Source organism: Cervus elaphus, chromosome 30 (assembly GCF_910594005.1).
Source record: "Cervus elaphus chromosome 30, mCerEla1.1, whole genome shotgun sequence".
Taxonomy (NCBI): domain Eukaryota; kingdom Metazoa; phylum Chordata; class Mammalia; order Artiodactyla; family Cervidae; genus Cervus; species Cervus elaphus.
The window spans coordinates 16972399-16994421 of record NC_057844.1 but is presented as its reverse complement, the minus strand read 5'-3'; the positions used below and the strand labels follow the sequence as shown (position 1 = coordinate 16994421).

Genomic DNA, 22023 nt, shown 5'->3' with positions numbered 1-22023 from the left:
GCTGATTGCTTTGGCTTCAGCATCAGTATAAAAACTGCACATTAACCTTTAGAGGTGTGTTTTTTAATGGGGTGAATTTTTGTGTATGTGTACTGAGTTTGAAGTTTAATACAATTTAAAATTCAAACCCTTAACATTAGCTGATTTTCTGTTCACTTAAATGTTACACATTTTAGTTTATTTGTGATGCTGAATACTCTGTTTTATTTGTAATTTAGATTGTCATCTGTCCTTTCTGTCAATGTGGGAAAATTAATCTCTATAAGTTTAATACCTGTAAAGACATATCTGGGGAAACTGTTACAGTAATTTTAATGTCTTGCTTATATTACTGTATTTTTAATACATGCTTTATTTCATCTTTGACTTTTATTATCAACTTACTCAGAATTTTTATACAAATGGTTGTAAGGAAAATGGGCGTAGAAATTTGTCTAAAATGGAAAAAAGTAGTGTCATTACTAGATGTAGAATAAAGAATTTCTGTTATAATTTTGCTGTTTTGTGCATTTTTCCCCTAATAACTTTCTTTGTATTTGTGTATTTTCCCATTTTTTTGTAAGGAAGGAAGAAAAATATAATTCATAATGTGATTCAAAGATGAAAAGCATTGTGTTTCAGAAATACTTGTTTAGTCACAAATCATTTAAGTCACTGAGTGTTTATATGGAGAATTCTGTTAGGTACTATTTAGGATAGAAACAAGTTATCATAAACTGTCTTATTACATAAAGGAAACTAGGAAATGTAAAATTGACATGTGCACCATAATTATAATTTAAAGCATTTAAGTGCTGGTTCTTAATAAGAAATTCCATTTATTAGTTCAGCTTTAACTATTAAAACATTTAATATAGATCTATAAATTGAGCATGTAAATGTAAATGTTATGAGATGCCTTAAGAAGAATTGACTGAAATTATTTTTTCACTAACCATGTGATTTGTATTAGTGATTGATAAAGGAGTTGATTGATCAACTATTACTTGAAATAGATGTGAATATTTATGTAATTTGTTTATATCTTTTAAAAATATTATACATAGTATTCTTTGGTGGCTAAAGAGGGCCATAGCATTTCTTAATAATTCTTGCCCTCTTTTAATGGTGCTCTAGGAATATTTTTTAAGGCAGTGTGTTTTCTGTCTCTACTTTGTTTTTCTCCTTAGTGATGGTGTGAAAATAATTGAACAACCATTTATCAAATGGCTAGTATAAATTATGAAGCTTTACCAGTATTGAATATAAATATGTGTATTTTTTCTAATTAAAACCAGTCCATAGCAAAGTATAAAATCTTACTTTGTATAAGTATAAAAAGTATAAAATTCAAATCTTACTTCGAATTTTTCAACTGCTTTTTTTCTGAAATAATTTCAAATTTAAGAACAATTAAGAATAACATTAAAAATTTCTATATTTGCTTTGATTCTTGAGATGCATAAAATATTTTCATAGTTGTTGATGTTGCATCTAACCACATACATGTGTAAATAATATTGTTGTTTCTAGATTAATTTTGCAGTGTTGTGGTTTAAAACTTTACCTTCCTACTGTTTGCTTTCAAATATAACTAGTATATTTATGTGATTAATAGAAGAACAAACTGTTAATGACAAATTCCTTTCTCTTAGCTCATGTATAGTTTCTTATTAATGTTACCAGCACCTGCCACTCCATGGAATTTTAATGTATGCATTTTGATTGGTATTGGGAGAAAACTTGTAAGTGATGCTCATATTTTTTATATATTAATGTTTAAGCTGAAATTTACTTTTCTGAACTTTAGGAGTCATGGATAGTAGAAAAATTAGAGTTTTGTAGGGTTATTTCTGTAAATATATTCTTATGAAATGTTATATAAATATAGATTTTTGTTGTTTTTTTTTTTGTTTTGTTTTTGTTTTTTGGTTTAAAGGTCACCAGAAAGACCTACAGGGGATCTTAGAGAAAGAATGAAGAACAAGCGCCAAGATGTGGACTCTGAGTCCCAGAAACGAAATACAGAGGAGTCATCCTCACCTGTTAGGGTAGGAATGAACTTCCTGAAACAAAGTTAAATTTTAGTAGTGATTTATTATATATGTTCTATTTTAAATATTATCTTATGTGCTAAATATATGGTAAGTGTGTAATATTACATTGCCATGTTCTATATGGATAATGTAGAGGAAAAAAGTCCTCTGGGAAAATTCATAATTTCACCATTTTGGTTCTTGGTTAAGATGATGGGAACTGGTTGGCAGAGCACCAGCTGCACTTCATGGGATTTCTGTACCTTAGTGGACATCATGAATATCTAAATGTATTCTTAAGTTTTCAGAATTTAACCAGCCATCAGTTCCTGTCTACTTCCAAGAAAGACTGAAAGGCTTGCAGTAGAACACTTTTAAATTAAAACAGTGAAGGCAAGGCATGGTGGTGGCAGAAACAGAACTATGATCACAGAATTTAGTGTGAATTTCCTGCCAGTGAAATGAAAAGAGAGCACAGTTTATGATGTAGTTTATTGATTAAAAGAAAATATAGATGTTTGTCAGGAATGGAAATTTCCCAGAAGTAAATATTTTTAAAAGAAATTTATCATGCTCTTGTGTGTGCATTTGCAACAAATTTATAGAGATATAGTTCACCCATTTAAAGTGTACACTTGGTGGTTTTTCATAAATTCACAAGAGTCCTATATCCATCACCACAGTCAGTTTTAGAATAATTTTATCACCCCAGAAAGAAAACCCCATACCCTTTAGTGATCATTTCCCTGGCCCCTCAATTCACCACCAGCCTTAGGCAACTGCTGTTCCAGTTAGACTGTCACATAGACTTGCCTGTTCTGGTTATTTCATATAAATAGAGTCATACAGCATGCAGGTTTTTCTTTGTGACTGGCTTCTTTGACTTAGCGTAGTGTTTTCAAGGCTCATGAAAGCTTATGGGATGTAGCAGTATTTCATTCTTTGTTTTTGCCAAACAACAATCCATTGTATTGATATATCACTTTCTGTCTATCCATTCATTGGTTGGTGAATATTTGGATTGTTTCTGCAGTTTGGCTCTTATGAATAATGCTGTTATGAACATTGGTATGCAGGTTTTTGCGTGGCCATGTGTTTTCATTTCTCTTGAGTTTATGTCTGGGAGTGAGATTGCTGAGTCATATGGTAACTCTATTTAACCTTTCAAGGAATTGCTGGGATGTTTTCCAAAGCAGCTGTGCCATTTTAAATCCTTAGAGCAGTGTGTGAGATTCTAACATTCCACATCCTTGCCAACATTTGTTATCTAACTTTTTGATATAGCTGTTTTATTGGTAATGTCATTGTAGTTTTGACTTATATTTCTCTGATTGTTAGTGATGTTGAATATTTTCTTGTGTGCTTATTGGCCATTTGTTTATCTTCTTTGGAGAAATGTTCAGAACCTGTGTCCATTTTTAGATTGGGTTATCTTTTTATTGTTGATTTGTAAGAATTCCTTATGTATTTTGGATCCAAGTCCCTTATATATACAGTTTGCAGAAATATTCTTCTATGGGTTGTGTTTTCATGTTCTTGATGGTGTCCTTTAAAACACAAATGTTTTTAATTTGATGAAATCCAATTTATATTTTTGTTGTTACTTCTGCTTTTGGTGTCACATTTAAGAAACTGTTGTCTGAGTCAAGATCAGAAAGATTTATGCTTGTTTTCTTCAAAGAATCTTAGAGTTTTAGTTCTTGCATTTAAATCTTTGATCCATTTTGAGTTAATTTTTATTGGGTTGACCAGAAAGTTCATTCGGGTTTTTCCAGAGGTGTTATGGAAAAACACAAGCTTACTTTTTGGCCAACCCTTTTTTTATGGTGTGAGGGAAGGGCTCAGCCTCATTCTTTTGCATATGGATATCTAGTTGTCTTATTATAGCCTTTTTATGAAAGTTACTGAATTGTTTAAGCAGCAACCTCTTTGATAGTTTTAGATACATAGAAGCTTTCTTATGGCTGTTTTGATCCTGAAAAAAAAGCTATGTCATAATTTTATATTGTAGCTTGTAAAGACTTATCTTTGGGGACTTGAATATAGTCGTAAGTATGTAGTTTTCTAATGTCTGATGTGATATGTAAAGCCATTTTAGAAATCTCACGTGGTAGTTCTCGGCTGGTGATATGTATCAAAATTCTTTCGGAGGCGAGATGGTCTTTTTAAAACAAGCATACAGATACTCTACCCTTAATCTGCTGCATCAGAATTTCTGGGTAGGAGCTGAGCAAGCTGTGTATTACATATGTAAGGGACTTGGATCTAAAATATATAAAGAATAATGAAATGTATCTGGATAATGAATGGATGCTGTGGTTTGCTGGTAAATGTTTGACAATCGCTCAGGAAAAAAAAAAAATTGTAGGATTTACCAGTTTCTTTGGTGTACATACTCCCATCATGGTTAGTTTCAAGCTACTAAAATGGTATCATTGAGTACAGAGTTGGAAAGTGTGGGAATACACACACACACACACACACACACAATAAACCACAAGAGAAAATATACTAAAATATTTAGGAAGTGAGTTTTGAATAATTATTGCCTTTGTTTTTAATATTACTTAATTGTTTATATGATGTAATTTTTAATTACAGCTTGTACATTCCTAAAAATTTAACAGTTGCCTCTTATGAATCAATGTGAGCTGGCTCTAGCATACCATTAGGTGGATTGTACTTAATATCAAGGGCAGACATCTAGAATTCATATTCTGAACATATTACTTTAGGAATTACTATTCAATGCTACTGTCATTTTTCTTATCTGTAAAATGGAGGCGATATCCATATTATTGTGTTACTGTGAAGAAAATATATGTAAGTCAAGTAACATGACTGACTATGATGACAGCTTAATAAGTGGTATGTTCTTGTATAAGAATAGCTCTTTAGCTTTTTCTCTCTAATATAGTTTGAGGCTGTTAATAGAAGACGGATATCAACATTGGAGGTTTAGGTTTTTAATAGATACCTAAATGTAAGTAGTTGTTGATTGTAAAAGTTTATATGTTCATATCATTTTAGTAGACAGCAAAGTTGCTATTTTGTTAAGAAATTCAAAACCTGATTCTTGCTTTTCCATGATGAGAAAGCCCTCAAAGACACTGAGCTTCATGCACACCTAAGGGATAAAGTCTCAAGATTCACAAGTAGTCAGGTTTTAGGGAAATCACTATCTAAATTTAGAGAAAACTGTTAATAAGTTTGGATGCCAGGTATTAATTATATTGAGTTACATATCTGGCTTGAAAACACGTGCTGATCATTTCTGTGATACATTCCCTACATGTGTGACTCTTGATCTTCACATGATGAATTTCTATGGGCAAATCAGATGAGGTTTAGGTGGGGGCAACTATAGCAGATAACATAGCATAACTAAAATAGCATGTGTGTGGTTTTCCACAAACTGTGATTCCACTGCTTCTCTGTCACTGGTCTCAACTCCAATGTGTGTGAATTATGAGGTTGATACACCCTGATTTTGTGGAGAGACAAATTCATAGACTCTAATTCTATGGACTGTAGTAGTGTTAGAGAGATGAGCAAAGCTCACAATGGAGGGGAAAAAATAGCTGCCTGGGGAAGCATAGTACACTTCAGAGAGAAATGACATTTGCAATGAGTATTGAAGAATAGATGGAGGGGAGAAGTGAAAGTCTAGGAAGAGAAAGAAAACCAACACAAGAACAATATGGGGTTTTAAAGGACTGGTGTGTTTGAGGACCTATGAAACAGAAATAATGCTGTGTGCATGTGAGATGAGGGCTGACGACATCTGTCTTGTTCACCATTTCACCTCCATACCCTGGAACTAGTAAGGTCACTTATTGAATAAATGAAAAGTGATTCTGATGTGTAGCTAGTGTTGAGAACTCCTGATGACCTCAGGTCTGCGCTCTCCAGTGGGGCTGTTGAACACTTGAAGTGTAGCTAGTCTAAATTGAGATACACTGTAAGTATAAAAAACATACTGAATTTCAAAGACATAGTATGAAAAGAAAGTCAGATATCTTGTTAATAACTTCTGTGTTGGTTGTGTGTGGTATTGGCAGCATTTTGGACATATTGGCTAGTCTGGGTGATTTAAACCAAACTTAGTACAATGGAACTGAATTTAACATGATGAGAGGCTTATATGAGATAAAGCAGGTAGGATTTGATGATCAAAAGAATGAGTGGAAGGAAGGTGTTAAGTCTAACTACAGGCTTTCCATGCCATTAACCAAGATGGAAAGGAGAGAGAATTGCTTTCTGGCTCTTCTGTACACTCTGCTCATAGCATCACGAACAACTGTTTTTTGACGCAGTTTTCTGTATTTGCACAGACTCTGTTGTGCGATTTTAGAACATTTATGAAGTAATATGTGTATTCTTATGGTGCTGGAAACTTTCACCCAGTCTGTACAGCTTTCCAGACGCCGTAATTGAATTGTGTTTTCCCTAACAGAGGTTTGTTATTTTATGTAATTCGAATACAGAGATAAATAGCTTTGAAAGCCAAATTCTGTTATAGAGTCAGGAGGAATATTTGAGCATTTGTTGATGATTAAGGCGTAAATTGAGAACTAATTTCTAACATGAAGTTTTCTATCTCTGGGATCTGCACCTCCCAGAATGTATACAGAATCATTAGTTTTGCTTCATAGTCCCCTACCAGTTCATTCCTGTTCCCCATTCCTGTCCCCTCACCACCTAAAAAGATTTCCTTGTTCTTTTTCTGCATCTTGATACATCTGCCTAGATGAGAAAGAAGTTTCACTGACTAAGGAAGAACATAGGACTAGATCTGTTACAGAAAGCTGACTCATATAGTGGAGGACTTTAAGTCACAAAGCGTAATTAAAGTTTTATAACTATTCTTAAGTAAGTCTCTTGGCCTTGCTTTTTATCTTTAAAATAAAGATACCTGCACCAATATGTCACAAGTTATAGTGAGAACATAACTAACTGCATATATGTGAAAATTCTTTGGAATTTACATACATGTGAAAAACTTTGGAAAGAATAAAACACAGTAAATGTAAAGCAGGAAGAATAGAGAGTCATCAAATTAAAAATTTGAGAAGTGAATCTATAGGATTAAGTAGAATCTGTGAGTAGTGTTCTTTATTTCAAAGGAAAAGGTTTAGAAGAGAAGGATAAGGGTATAAGTGGAGATACAGTATAGACCACCTGGAGCCTCTTGATGAAAGTGAAAGAGAGTGAAAAAGTTGGCTTAAAACTCAACATTCAAGAAACTTAAGATCATGGCATCTGGTCCCATCACTTCATGGCAAGTAGATGCGGAAACAATGAAGCAGTGAGAGACTTTATTTTGGGGGGGCTCCAAAATCACTGCAGATGGTGACTGCCGCCATGAAATTAAAAGACTCTTGCTCCTTGGAAGAAAAGTTATGACTGCCTAGACAGCATATTAAAAAGCAGAGACATTACTTTGCCAACAAGGGTCTGTCTGCTCAAGGCTATGATTTTTCCAGTGGTCATGTATGGATGTGAGAGTTGGACTGTGAAGAAAGCTGAGCACCGAAAAACTGATGCTTTTGAACTGTGGTGTTGGAGAAGACTCTTGAGTCCCTTGGACTGCAAGGAGATCCAACCAGTCCATCCTACAGGAAATCAGTCCTGAGTATTCACTGGAAGGACTGATGCTGAAGCTGAAACTCCAATACTTCGGCCACCTGATGCAAAGAACTGACTCATTTGAAAAGACCCTGATGCTGGGAAAGACTGAAGGCAGGAGGAGAAGGGGACGACAGAGGATGAGATGATTAGATGGCACCACCAACTCAATGGACATGAGTTTGAGCAAGGTCTGGGAGTTGGTGATGGAGTGGAAGGCCTGGCGTGCTGCAGTCCATGCTGCAGTCCTGCAAAGAGTCAGACAATACTGAGCAACTGAACTGAAGACTTTGATAATGTATAGTACAGGAATGATTATGGTGATTTTTAAGTGTAGATAAAAATGTTCATTTTATATAAAAAATCAGTATGTTTTTAATCTTGCATGACCTGCAAATACATTTTTTGATAGCATTAAAAGGAGTTCCAGTTAGCAAACCTTGGTGTGAAACAACCATTTATTTTGTTCATGGATTCTGTCAGGAAATCAGAAAGGATACAGTAGGCATGACTTACCTCTTCCTTTATGTCTGTAACCTCAGTAAACTACTAGAATGCTGGAGGTGGGAATCATTTGAAAGTTTGTGTACTCACATGTCTGGTTGTGGATGCTGGCAGTCTTCAGTTTCCATGTGGGCCTCTTTGTTTTGGTAGCATAGGATTTTTCTCTGATGGCTAGGAGAGAGCAAAAATCTGGGTGCTAGGTGTGCTTGTTCCTGCTGGATTGGTGTTTCTTTTAGGCCCTCTCAGCTAACAGAGCAAAGAAATATATGTGTGTATACTAACTGGTGTATATGCATATATCTATAAATATTACTAGTAACAGTCTTTATCTGTATTGAGCTAAACATGAGTTCTTACTGATGTCTCTAACTTAATCTAAGACTGCTACTATTCTTTTATTCTTTTTTTCTCTTTTTTTTTTGCTCAAATGTTCCTTCCTTAGCTTGTGGGAGGTTTTTGTATTTGATCCTGAGCTCTTAAAAAGTTTACTGTGAGTAATTTGCAAAGAATAAAATGTATTTAAAGTGTACCATTTGGGTCTCGACAAATGTACACACCTGTATAACCACCACCACAGTCAAGATACAGAGCATTTCCATCAACTCCAGAACCTATCTTCAGGTCCTTTTAGATTGGGTTTCCTCCCAAACCAGGCTCCTGACAGCCTCTGATCTCTCATTATATGGAGTCAGATGTCAATAGTTTATTCCTTTTATTGTGGACTGGTGTCCTATTATACAGATATAATAGGACAAATGGATAAACGATCAGAACTTGTTTATCCATTCCCCAGTTGATGGATACTTAGAGTTGTTTTCTAGTTTCTGGCTATTATGAATAAAGCTGCTGTTAACATTTGTGTACAGGTCTTTGTGTGGATGTATGTTTTCTGGGGGTAAATACCTAGAAGTGGAATTGCTGAGTCTTATGTTCTGTGTACTTTCATAAGAAACTGCCAGATAGTTTTCCGTAATGGTTATTTCATTTTCCATCTCAGCCCGAAGTGTATGGGAGTTTCAGTTGCTCTACATTTTGGCCAACATTTGACATTGTTCTACTGGGTATCTAGTGGTTTTAATTTGCGTTTCTCTGTGTTTAGTGATGTTGAGCATCTTTTCATGTGTTTATTGCCTTTTTTTTTTTTTTTGGTGAAGTGTCAGTTTACATCTTTTGCTTATAAGTTGTGCTGTTTGTCTTACTGCAGATTTATGGTTCTTATATGTTCTGAAGGTTGCAAATATATTTTCCTGGTATGTGTGTGTATGTGCACATGCACACTCAGTTGTGTCTCTTTACCTAACTCTACTGCCAGGCTCCTCTGTCCATGGAATTTTCCAGGCAAGAATACTGGAACAGGTTGCTATATCTTTCTCCAGGGGATCTTCCTTACTCAGGGGTGGAACTCGCGTCTCTTGTGTCTTCTGCATTAGCAGGCGGGTTCTTTCCCAGCTGAGCAACCAAGGGAGCTGTTTCCCAGTATTGTGACTTTCATTTTCACTTTCTTGGTTGTGTCTTTTAAGATATCTTTTAATTTTGATGAAGTCCAATTATTAATATATCCTGCCTTATATTGACACAGCTTCAGTAGTCCTTGATAGTTTCTTTGTTTCTGTTAAGATGTTTGCAGCTAATTTTTTGTATTTTATACCCTCTACTCAGTCAGCCATTTCCCCCTATAGTCCAGGTTCTTTTATTGGGAGATGGTATTTCAGGACCACTACTTGGAAACCTCTAACTTAGTCATTTTTTTAGGACTTTTCATTGTATTTCAACTGGGAAGTACAAAAGTACAAGTACTTTTTAAAAGTACTCTTTAAAAACATGTAAACAAGCACAAATTCAAATAATTCAAATTTAGAATTGAAAGGCTTTTACCTAATTCTTTGGTTTTATAGTTGTATCACTTTTGTGCTGAAAATTTTAGTCCCTATTGACATTCATTTGCATTATCTTACTTCTTAATAGTTCCAGAATAATTAGCAATGGTATTACTGATAATAAGATTACTTAGAACAGTTTAAGATCTTTGTAGTTCTTAGACTATAACCCATGAGGGAAATATCTGTGAAATTGATGTTAGGAATGCTGTGCTTAGTCCACTCAGTAGTGTCTGACTCTTTGCGACCCCATGGACTGTAGCCTGACAAGGCTCCTCTGTCCATGGGGATTTTTCTGGCAAGAATACTGGAGTAGGTTGCCATGCCCTCCTCCAGGGAGTCTTCCCAACCCAGGAATCGAACCCAGGTCTTTTGCATTGCAGGCGGATTCTTTACCATCTGAGTCACCAGGAAAGCCCGAGAATACTGGTGTGGGTAGCCTATCCCTTCTCCAGGGGATCTTTGTGCCCCAGGAATTTGTTAGGGCTAGATAGTCACATTATTGTATTTTTAAAATTAATTTTTATTAATTTACAGTGTGTTTCTGCTATACACCAAAGTGCAAATTATTGTATTTTAAGTCGCTTGAGCAGTCTGTGTGGTTAAATCACAAATTGATGTGCTTGAGTTGATTCATTACATTTTGATTTTAGTTTTAGGGGTTTTTTAAAAAATTTTGTTTGTTAAATATATAGAACATTTCCCTGGTTTCAAAGTTATGAGACTGATTCCTACTGCTCTAATGAGGACCTCATGGCTTCACAGTTAAATCTACAGAATGGGTTACATTCAGAAAAGTCTACCTTTTATCTTCTTGACCTCTACTTTTCTCTCTATAGATAACCTAGAAACTAAATGATTGGATTATCCTGCCACTTCAATATACCAACATATACACACACACATATACCTGACTGTTTGCAGGTGACATGGTAGTATATAGAAAACCCTAACGATTCCATCAGATAGCTGTTAGAACTACTACATGAATTCAATAAAGTTGCAGGATAGGATATACAGAAATCTGTAGCATTTCTATACACTAATAATGATCTAATAGAGAAATTAAAAACCTATTTACAGCTGGATCACAAAGATTAAAATACATAGAAATAAATTTAACCAGGGAAGTAAAAGATCTGTACACTGAAAACTGTTAAGACATTGATGAAAGGAATTGAAGACAACACAAATGGAAAGATATACTGTACTCATGGATTGGAAGAATTAGTATTCTTAAAATATCTGTGCTATCCAAAGCAACCCACAGATTTGTTGATTCTTTCTACATAGACAGTCATGTCATCTGTGAACAAAGACGTATATTTTTTCCTTCTCAATCTGTATACTTTTTTTCTTTTATTGCATTAGCTAGGACTTCCATTGTGATAGTGAAAAGGAATGGTGAGAGAAACAGCCTTTTGTTCCTTAATATCCTCTTGTTAGCAATCCAACTGGAAGAAAACTTCACACCATTAAATATAATGGTAACTAAGTTCTGTATAGATGTTCTTTATCAAGTTGAAGAATTTCCCTTTTTAGTTTGCTAAGAATTTTTAATCACAAATGTTAGTGTTGTATTTTGTCAAATACTTTTTCTGTGTTTATTGATACGATCATGTCATCTTTTCTTTTCTTTTTTTTTAGTCTGTTAATGTGATGGATTACCTTGATTGATTTTTGAATGTTGAACCACCCTTGCATATCTGGTATAAATCTTACTTGGTTGTGGTGTATAATTATTTTTATATGTTGTTGGATTTCATTTGCCTGTATTTTGCTAATATGTTTAGGGTTTTTGCATTGATGTCCTTGAGAAATAATTGTGTGTGTGTGTGTTTTTTTTTGGTTATGTCTTCATCTGGTTTTGGTATCAAATACTTAGATACTAATGCTGGCCTTAGAATAATTCAGAAAGTATTCCCTCTGCTTCTGTCTTCTGGAAGAGATTGTAGAGAATTGGTATAATTTCTTTCTTAAATGCTTGATGGAATTCACACATGAGCCCATATGGGCTTGGTGCTTTAGGTTTTGAAAGATTATATATTATTAACTCAGTTTCTTTAATAGATATAATTCTATCAGATTGTTTATGCTTGATGTGTGTGTTTTGGCAGATTATGTCTTTCAAGTAATTAGTCATTTATCTAGGTTATCAAATTTGTGATCATAGCATTGTTTATAGTATTGCTTTATTCTTTAAATATCTTTGGAATCTGTATTGATGTCTCTTTTGTTTCTGATGTTGGTATTTTTTCTCTTCTTTTTTTCTTAGCTTATATAGAAACTTGATCTTTTCAAAAAACTGACTTTGGTTTTGTTGATTTTTTTTTTTTCCATTGATTTCCTATTTTCAACTTCATTGATTTTTTGCTCTACTTGTTATTTTCCTTCTACTTTAGATTTCAGTTGCTCTTTTTCTAGTTTTCTAAGGTAGAAACTTAAATTATTGATTTTAGAACCTTCTTCATTTCTACTATATGAATTCAATGCTATAAATTTCTCTGTAAACACTGTTTTCACTTTATTCCACAAATTTAGAGAATTTGAATTGTATTTTCATTCAGTTTGAAATATTTTGAATTGTCTCTTGAGATTTCTTCTTTGACTCATGTGTTAAGTAGAAGTGTTTTGTTTAATCTCCACATATTTTGGGATTATCCAGCCATCTTTCTGTTATTGATTTCAAGTTTAATTCCATTGTGGCTTGAGATTAGACATTATATGATTTTTATTCTTCTAAAAGTTTGTTTTATGGTCAGAATGTGGCCCACGTTGGCGAGTTGCTTTACAGTGTTGTAGTCTCTGGTGTACAGCAAAGTGAGTCAGCTGTGTATATGAAAGGGAGAGTCGCTGAGTCGCCTCCGCCTCTGTGTGATCCCACCCGTGGACTATATATATAGTCCATGAAATTCTCCAAGTGAGAGTACTGGAGTGGGTGGCCATTCATTCCCTTCTCCAGGGGATCTTCCCAACCCAGGGATCAAACCCAGGTCTCCCGCGTTGCAGGTAGATTCTTTACCAGCTGAGTCACCGGGGAAGCCTGTACATATATCCCCTCTTTTTTGGATTTCCATCCTGTTTGGGTTACCACAGCACTGAGTAGAGTTGCCTGTGCTACACAGGAGGTTCTCATTAGTTGTCTATTTTGTACATAGTAGTTGCTCTATAATATCTTAAGTGGTATTGTGGTTTCCTGCTCTTGAGAGATTTGGTAGAATTCCTATGCGAAACCACCTGAGTCTGGTACTATTGTGTGAAGAAATTCTTTATTTTTAAGAATTTATTTTTCCAATGGAAATGAATAGACCTTTGATCTTTAAGTCAGTTTTATTAAATATTCTTTTTAGAAAATTGTGTATTTTGAATAGATTTTTAAACTAGTTTGCATAGAGTTGTGTGAAGTCACATTTTTCCTTTTTCTCTGTTCTAATAACTGTTCTCACATTGTCAAAGGATTTTTAATACTTGTGATTTTTCTCCCTGTTTTCTTCATTAGGTTAGTCAGTGGTTTATTTTCAGAGTAAGCTTTTGGATTTACATATTCTTTCTCTTTTCTAACACATTTATTTCTCTTTTATTAGTTCCTTCTTTGATTAAGTTTATTTTTTGAATTGGTTGAGCATTTATTTTCATATATATGCATATATATGTATATATATACACATACACAAGTACTTAATGTTGTAAGCATTTTTCTGATAACTATTTCAGCTGAATTCCGTGCATCTCATGTATTATGCTTTTATTGTCATTATTTTTAAGGAATTCCCATCTTTAGGGTTGTATTTCATCTATGGTCCAATAATTGCTTAATGACATATTTAAACTTTTTCAGATTTGAGAGCTTTTTGTTTTATGTCTATATTATTATTTTAATTAAAAAAATAACTTCTATCTTATTTCTTTTTGTATTTAGGATTTCATGAGGTTTACTCTGTGGCCTAAGATATGGTCAATTTTTCTGAATTTCCTCTGTTAAAATAAAGGTATATTTTATGCTTTTTGTCTTTCAAGTACTAAAGTATATCTGAAACATCTGTTGTTTGGATCTCCTGTATTTTTCATATCTTTGCTTGATCTATCTTGGGTTGAGGCTGTCTTTTTTTTTAATAGTAAAAGATGTTTATCAGTTTTCACAATCAATAGGCAGACAAAAAATAAAAGATAATTACAATTGCAAGCCATAATGGAAACATGATTAACCTAATAATATAAAATAAATACATACAATCTGAGGGGTTAAGTAGAGTGATGTGGTGAGTGAAAGTGCATACGTGCACATGTTCTCATCCATCCAGCCAGTCTGTGTCTTTTGGTTGGTGAATTTATTCCATTTATAGTTAAGGTAGTTCTTGATATGTATGATCCTATTACCATTTTCTTAGTTGTTTTGGGGTATTTTGTATAGGTCTTTTCCTTCTCTTGTGTCTCCTGCCTAGAGAAGTTCCTTTAGTATTTGTTGTAAACATGGTTTGGTATTGCTGAATTTGATTAACTTTTGTTTGTCTGGAAAGCTTTTGATTTCTCCATCAAATCTGAATGAGAGTGTTGCTGGGTAGAGTATTATTGGTTGTAGGTTCTTCCCTTTCATCACTTTAAATATATTCCATGCCAGTCCCTTCTGGCTTGTAGAATTTCTGTTGAGAAATCAGCTGATAACCTTGTGGGAGTTTGCCTGTATGTTATTTGTCATTTTCCCCCTTTGCTTTTAATATTTTTTTGTTTAATTTCCATCATTTTGATTACTGTGTGTCTTGGCATGTTCCTCCTTGTGTTTATCCTGCCTGGGACTCTGCTTTTCCTGTACTTGGTTGACTATTTCCTTTCCCATATTAAGGAAGTTTTCAGCTGTTATTTCTTCAGATATTTTCTCGAGTCCGTTCTCTCTTTTCTCTTTCTGGAATCCCTATAATGTGGCTGTTGGTTTGTTTAATATTGTCCCAGAGGTCTCTTAGGCTTTCTTCTTCTTCTTTTTCTTTTTTTTTTCATTCTTTTTTCTATATTCTGTTCTGTGGCAGTGATTTCTACCATTCTGTCCTCCAGGTCACTTATGCATTCTTCTGCATCAGTTCTGCTATTAATTCCTTCTAGTGTATTGTACATCTCTGTTTGTTCCTTAGTTTGTCTCGTTCTCTGGTAAACATTTCTTGCATCTTCTAAATCTTTGCCCCTATTCATTTTCTGAGATCCTGGATCATATTCCCTGTAATTATTCTGAATTCTTTTTCTGAAAGGTTGCCTATCACCAGTTTATTTGGTTGTTTTTCTGAGGTTTTATCTTGTCCCTTCACCTGGGACAAAACCCTCTGCTTTTTCATCCTGGTTAACTTCCTGTCATGTGGTTTTGGTTCTAGTCTCTGTGGGATTGGGGTGGTTCTTCTGTCTGCCCTCTTGGTGGATGAGACTCAGTTCAATTCAGTTGCTCAGTTGTGTCCAGCTCTTTGCGACCCCATGAACTGCAGCACGCCAGGCCTCCGTGTCCATCACCAACTCCCGGAGTCCACCCAAACCCATGTCCATCAAGTCGGTGATGCCATCCAACCATCTCATCCTCTGTCGTCCCCTTCTCCTCCTGCCCTCAGTCTTTCCCAGCATCAGGGTCTTTTCCAATGAGTCAGCTCTTCGCATCAGGTGTCCAAAGTATTGGAGTTTCAGCTTCAACATCAGTCCTGCCAACGAACACCCAGTACTGATCTCCTTTAGGATGGACTGGTTGGATTTCCTTGCAGTCCAAGGGACTCTTAAGAGTCTTCTCCAATACCACAGTTCAAAAGCATCAGTTCTTTGGCGCTCAGCTTTCTTTATAGTCCAACTCTCACATCCATACATGACCACTGGAAAAACCATAGCCTTGACTAGACGGACCTTTTTTGACAAAGTATTGTCTCTGCTTTTTAATATGCTATCTAGGTTGGTCAGAACTTTCCTTCCAAGGAGTAAGCGTCTTTTAATTTCATGGCTGCAATCACCACCTACAGTGATTTTGGAGCCCAGAAGAATAAAGTCAGCGACTGTTTCCCCATCTATTTCCCGTGAAGTGATGGGACTGGATGCCATGATCTTAGTTTTCTGAATGTTAAGCTTTAAGCCAACTTTTTCACTCTCCTCTTTCACTTTCATCAAGAGGCCCTTTAGTTCTTCTTCATTTTCTGCCATAAGGATGGTGTCATCTGCATATCTGAGGTTATTGATATTTCTCCTAGCAATCTTGATTCCAGCTTGTGCTTCCTCCAGCCCAGTGTTTCTCATGATGTACTCTGCATATAAGTTAAAGAAGCAGGGTGACAATATACAGTCTTGACGTACTCCTTTTCCTCTTTGGAACCAGTCTGTTGTTCCATGTCCAGTTCTAACTGTTGCTTCCTGACCTGCATATAGATTTCTCAAGAGGCAGGTCAGGTGGTCTGGTATTCCCATCTCTTTCAGAATTTTCCAGAGTTTATTGTGATCCACACAGTCGAAGGCTTTGGCATAGTCAATAAAGCAGAAATAGATGTTTTTCTGGAACTCTCTTGCTTTTTCGATGATGCAGTGGATGTTGGCAATTTGATCTCTGGTTCCTCTGCCTTTTCTAAAGCCTGCTTGAACATCTGAAAGTTCACGGTTCATGTGTTGCTGAAGCCTGGCTTGGAGAATTTTGAGCATTACTTTACTAGCGTGTGAGATGAGTGCAATTGTGCGGTAGTTTGAGCTACCCCACGTCCAAGGTCAGGGACGGCGGCTGAGAGGAGCTACCCCACACCCGAGGTCAGGGGCAGAGGCCAAGAGGATGAGACTAGGAGGCTTGTTTAAGAGTCCTGATGGGGTGGACTGGTGGTGGGGAATACTGGGTCTTGTTCTGATGGGCAGGGCCATGCTCAGTAAAACCTGTGACAAACCAAGACAGCATATTAAAAAGCAGAGACATTACTTAACCAACAAACGTCTGTATAATCAAAGCTATGGTTTTTCCAGTAGTCATCTATGGATGTGAGAGTTGGGCCATAAAGAAAGCTGAGTGCCGAAAAATTGATGTTTTGAACTGTGGTGTTGGAGAAGACTCTTGAGAGTCCCTTGGACTGCAAGGAGATCCAACCAGTCCCTCCTAAAGGAGATCAGTCCTGGGTGTTCATTGGCAGGACTGATGCTGAAGCTGAAACTCCAGTACTTTGGCCACCTCATGTGAAGAGTTGACTCATTAGAAAAGACCCTGATGCTGGGAGGGATTAGGGGCAGGAGGAGAAGGGGATGACAGAGGATGAGATGGCTGGATGGCATCAGCAACTCGATGGGCATGAGTTTGAGTAGGCTACGGGAGTTGGTGATGAATAGGGAGGCCTGGTGTGGTGCATCCATGGGGTTGCAGGGTCGGACGACTGAGCCACTGACCTGAACTGAACTGAACTGAACTGATGGGTGGGGTTGTGCTCCCTCCCTGTTAGTTGTTTAGCCTGAGGTGACCCAGCCCTGGGGTCTAGCGGCTCTATGTTAGGGCTGATGTCCACCTCCAAGAGGACTTATGCAAAGGGGCCCCTTCCAGAACTGCTGCCAGTGCCCCTGTCCTCGTGGTGAGCATCTACTGATGCACACCTCCACAGGAGACCCTCCAGGACTAGCAGGTAGATCTGGTTCAGCCTCTTGTGGGATCACTGCTCCTTTCATCTGGGTCTTGATGCACACAGGATTTTGTTTGTGCTGCCCTCCAAGAGTGGAGTCTCTCTTTTCCCCAGTCGTGTGGAAATCCTGTAAGCACATTCCACTGACCTTCAAAGTCAGATTCCCTGTAGATTCCCTGTCCTTTTGCCAGATCCCTGGGCTGGGAAGCCTGACATGGGGCTCAGAACCTTGACAACACAGTGGGAGAATTTCTTAGGTATTATCATTCTCCAGATTGTGGCTTGCCCATCTGGTGGGTATGGGATTTTATTTTATCATGTTGGTGCCCCTCCTACCATCTCATTGCAGCTTCTTTGTCTTTAGACTTGATATACTTTGGGGTATAATTTTTTGGTGGGTTCCAGCATCCTCCTGTCAATGGTTGTTCAACAGCTTGCTGTGATTTTGGTCCTCTCATAGGAGGATATAAGCATACATCGTTCTCCTCTGCCATCTTGAACCGGAACCCTGAGAATGCCTTTTAAAGTATCTTAGTAGTACTGTGTTTCTGTCTAGTTCTCTCTCTGTCTCCTATAGTTTGTACTGTTCAGTGCAGTATTATTAGGTACATAGATACAAAAATATTAGTAATTGTCCCCTCCTCTTTTTATTTTTAAAATGTGGTGTTAGAAGATGACCTGATCTTTGTTATCTGTTGAATGTTTTTTGAAGTTTATAATCTTATTTATTTGTGACTCTGCTTATTCTGAGACAGGTTTTCTTTTTCTTCATAAAAGAAAACCTCTGATAACCCTATTATGGGATTTTTCTTCAGTGTAGTACAAATATAGTTTCCTAAGTGTAGATCTAAATTTCTCTGCTGTCCATGTTTTTATAATGTTGAAATAACCCAAAATTGCACATCTGTGAATCATTTTAAAATTTCAAAATGTCAGTTATGTGTATCCTAAAAGCTATATACTGAGCTAAGTTGTTGGGCTTGTGTTCAGGCCAAAAAGCCACAATGAAGCATTGTTCATTAAAGTTTTCAGCCTTGGTCAAAAGTGTCCCAACTGAAAAGGTTTGAAAACCTTAAGGTGAGAACCATAATCTCCAAAGAGAGAATTGGTGAGTTGGAAAGTGGTGTTGAAGAGTTTATCCAGAATGTAGCCTACAAAGACAAGGTTATAAAAAATATATAAGAAATTCATAATTGTGGGTGAAAAACTTAGTAAATCTAATGTACATCTAATTGGAATACTTGGGGGAGGGGAATAGAATATGGGAAAGGCAATGTTAAAAGAAAGAGTGGCTGAGAATTTTCCATAATTGGTGAGACATAAGCCTGCAGATATAGAAAGCATGATACGTATCATCAAGTAGAGTATTACAGCTGCAGAACATGAGAGGCAAAGAGAAAATACTGGGAACACCCAGAAATAACAGGCAGATCTTTCTACAAAGGGATGATGGACAATGATGGACAGCATCAGTAACAACAATGGAAGCCAAAATACAGTGGAATGATATTTTCAAAGCTGAGGTGAATATGTGAACCCATAGTTATTTGCCCAGAAAAGCTGTTTTTCAAGAATGAGGATATAATAAAGAAAATTTTTGGTAAAATTGATGGTGTTGATCACCAGGAAACTTTGATTACATAATTTCTAAAAGGATATACATCAGGAAGATGGAAAATGACCTTAGAATGAGGGTCCAAAATGCATTAGTAAAGGTGAACAAAGAAAATCTTTAGTAGGTTGGAAAGTGTTTTTTTTTTTTTTTACTTTTATGGCCTCTGCAGTTGTCAAAAGTGTTGTTGGTCAGTCCATCAGTCATGTCCAACTCTTTGCAACCCCATAAACTTCTGCAGCATGCCAGACTTCCCTGTCCTTCACCATCTCCTGGAGTTTGCTTAAACTCATGTCCATTGAATCAGGGATGCCATCCAACCATCTTATTCTCTGTGTCATTCCCTTCTCCTCCTGCCCTCAGTCTTTCCCAGCATCAGGGTCTTTTCCAATGAGTCAGCTCTTCGTATCAGGTGGCCAAAGTATTGGAGCTTCAGCTTTAACATCAGTCCTTCAATGAATATTCAGGGTTGATTTCCTTTACGATTGACTGGTTTGATCTCCTTGCTGTCCAAGGGACTCTCAAGAGCCCTCTCAAAAGCGTTGCATTGTACAGTACTTTGAGGAAGTAAAGTGTAGTTCCAAAGGTACAGTGTAACTTTGAACTTCCCAGAATCCATTCGCTTTTTTGTTTTGAAGCTGCATTGCTATTTGGGGAATTGATCCCAGATTCACTGCTGGACCCTCATTGGCCTAACCTAGTTATAACAGTCCCATTCTCCTTGTTAATTCAATTGACTTAGGAACCAGGCCTAATTCATTTAACTGGTGGCTGTTATCTTTATCAATTATTGATTCAGATGTGGCCATATGACTGAAGTTGGCTTACTTAGACTGAAAGAAAAAATTATTTTTTGATTGGAGAAAGGCACATACTGGGTGAATCTAGATTGCTTGTCCTTGTGGTAAAAGAAATGTGCCTTCATGTGAAGTCAACAATAGGAATAGCAGCGTTGTGAGAAAGGAGAAAAACAATAAGAAAATTTGATCTACAGTGACTTCAGTGTATTACTACTTAAGTGTGTTACTACTTTACCCAGCCCTGAAGTTTACCCTATTTCTAGACTTCATTTTGATGGGGCTTCCGTGGTAAGTCAGTGGGTTAAGAATCTGCCTGCAATGCAGGAGACCTGTGTTCGATCCCTGGATTGGGAGGATCCCCTGGAGAAGGAGATGGCAACCCACTCCAGTATTCTTGCCTGGAAAATCCTGTGGACAGAGGATCCTGGCAGGCTATATACAGTCCATGGAGTTGCAAAGAGTTGGACATGACTGAGCGACACACAGGCTTCATTGTGTGTGAGGTTGTAGTTTACATTTATATAGCTTTTAAAATTATAATTTATTTAAACTCCACCCAAAACACCTCTCCCTCCTCCAAACACCTTTCCCCCCAAAAACAAGAATAATTTCAGTTCAGAGGTAGAAGCTATATACTCAATACTACTCTGGCAAGACTAAATTAATTTTAGTTATCACATTTTATTGAAGCAACATTGTGAGATTAGTGTGCTCAGAGAAAATGACAGAGTAGAGAAGGGTATGAAAATATGAAATGTTAATATATGATCAGTGTAAAGAGTATTTTTGCCCTGATATAAGAAGATATTGAAAAGATTTAGTTAACAATGTTGAAATATTTAAATAGCTATCATGTGGAAGAATTACTAGATTTGTTTTACATGATTGTAGAGGTCAAAAGTAGTTCCAATCAGTAGACATTCTGGAGAGGTATCAATATAAGAAAGTTGTGATCAGTATATGAAATAATTTTCTAATGTTCAGAGCTGTCTAAAAATGGGAGCAAAGAATGCAGCAGTGGAGAGCTATCAGTGGAGACCTTGGGAGTAACTTCCTCCCCTGAAATTCTTCTGATAGAAGCCTCGCACAGCTACACAAAATTTAGGAAAAAATTTTCTACATGGGGTATGAGGTTGGATTATATTACTTCAAGGATCCCTAATATTTTATTATTATGGTTGCTAATCACTTACTATATTAATAATATTGTCTTTCTGTTCTGTTAGCCTCAACACTTCTTTTCAAATAATAATCTTGTTAATGGCTCCTTACTAGCTAGAAATAAAATTTGTAACAAATATAACCTGTCCATACATATGTTTAAGGAATAAATATGAGTGATATAAAGTAGAAATAAAGTGAAAGTAAAAGTTCACAATTATTTACTGCATTTCTGAAATGTGAAAGACTTTTATTAAAAGAAGCATTTTTCCTAAGTTAGACTTAATAAGTAAAGACTTATTTGGCAACAAACCAGATCTTAATTGATAAAAAGCTTATTATATAGCCTTTATCCAGTTGGTGAATTTACATGTTTTGCTGCAAAAATAACTGAATGTTTGATCACAGATTGCTGCTCCAGACCCTTTGGGCATTGTTACTTAATATATTTTGAAATCCGAATAATTCTGAATTCATAAAATATCTCATCTCATGGGTATTGGTTAAAATATTGCAGTTCTTTAACAAATATTTCAACATGTATATGTTCCAGAATGATTAATTTAGAATATATAATAATCAAATAGTTGTACTTGTAATTAATATATTTGCATTTAAGAGCAGTAAGATGACAAACCATTCTATTCAAGAAATGCAAGAAGGTGATAGAGCAAACCATCCTATACTACATGAAACAAGTAATGGCAGACCCTTTACATTTGAATATGATAAGAGGAAAGAAATAATTTTATTTTACACGGAATAACATGCCTAACAAGTTATACACTGTTGTTTGAAGAGGAAAAAATGAGGAGATACAACATTTTA

The 22023-nt window shown here is 36.0% G+C and overlaps 1 protein-coding gene across 8 annotated transcripts in view; it reads left to right on the top strand.

Moving 5' to 3' along the window:
- The window catches only part of ZC3H13 (zinc finger CCCH-type containing 13), a 98590-nt gene that overhangs the window by 7412 nt on the left and 69155 nt on the right, over window positions 1–22023 (top strand). For 6 of the 8 annotated variants that reach the window (XM_043891687.1, XM_043891691.1, XM_043891690.1 and 3 more), the window contains exon 4: window positions 1919–2030. The exons of 1 other annotated variant lie outside the window; for it this stretch is intronic. In XM_043891687.1, coding sequence (XP_043747622.1) covers window positions 1919–2030 — 112 coding nt within the window. Of the gene's footprint in view, window positions 1–1915; window positions 2031–13943; window positions 14014–22023 lie in introns of those variants that run through there. One more of the 8 variants, XM_043891693.1, reaches the window with a different exon arrangement.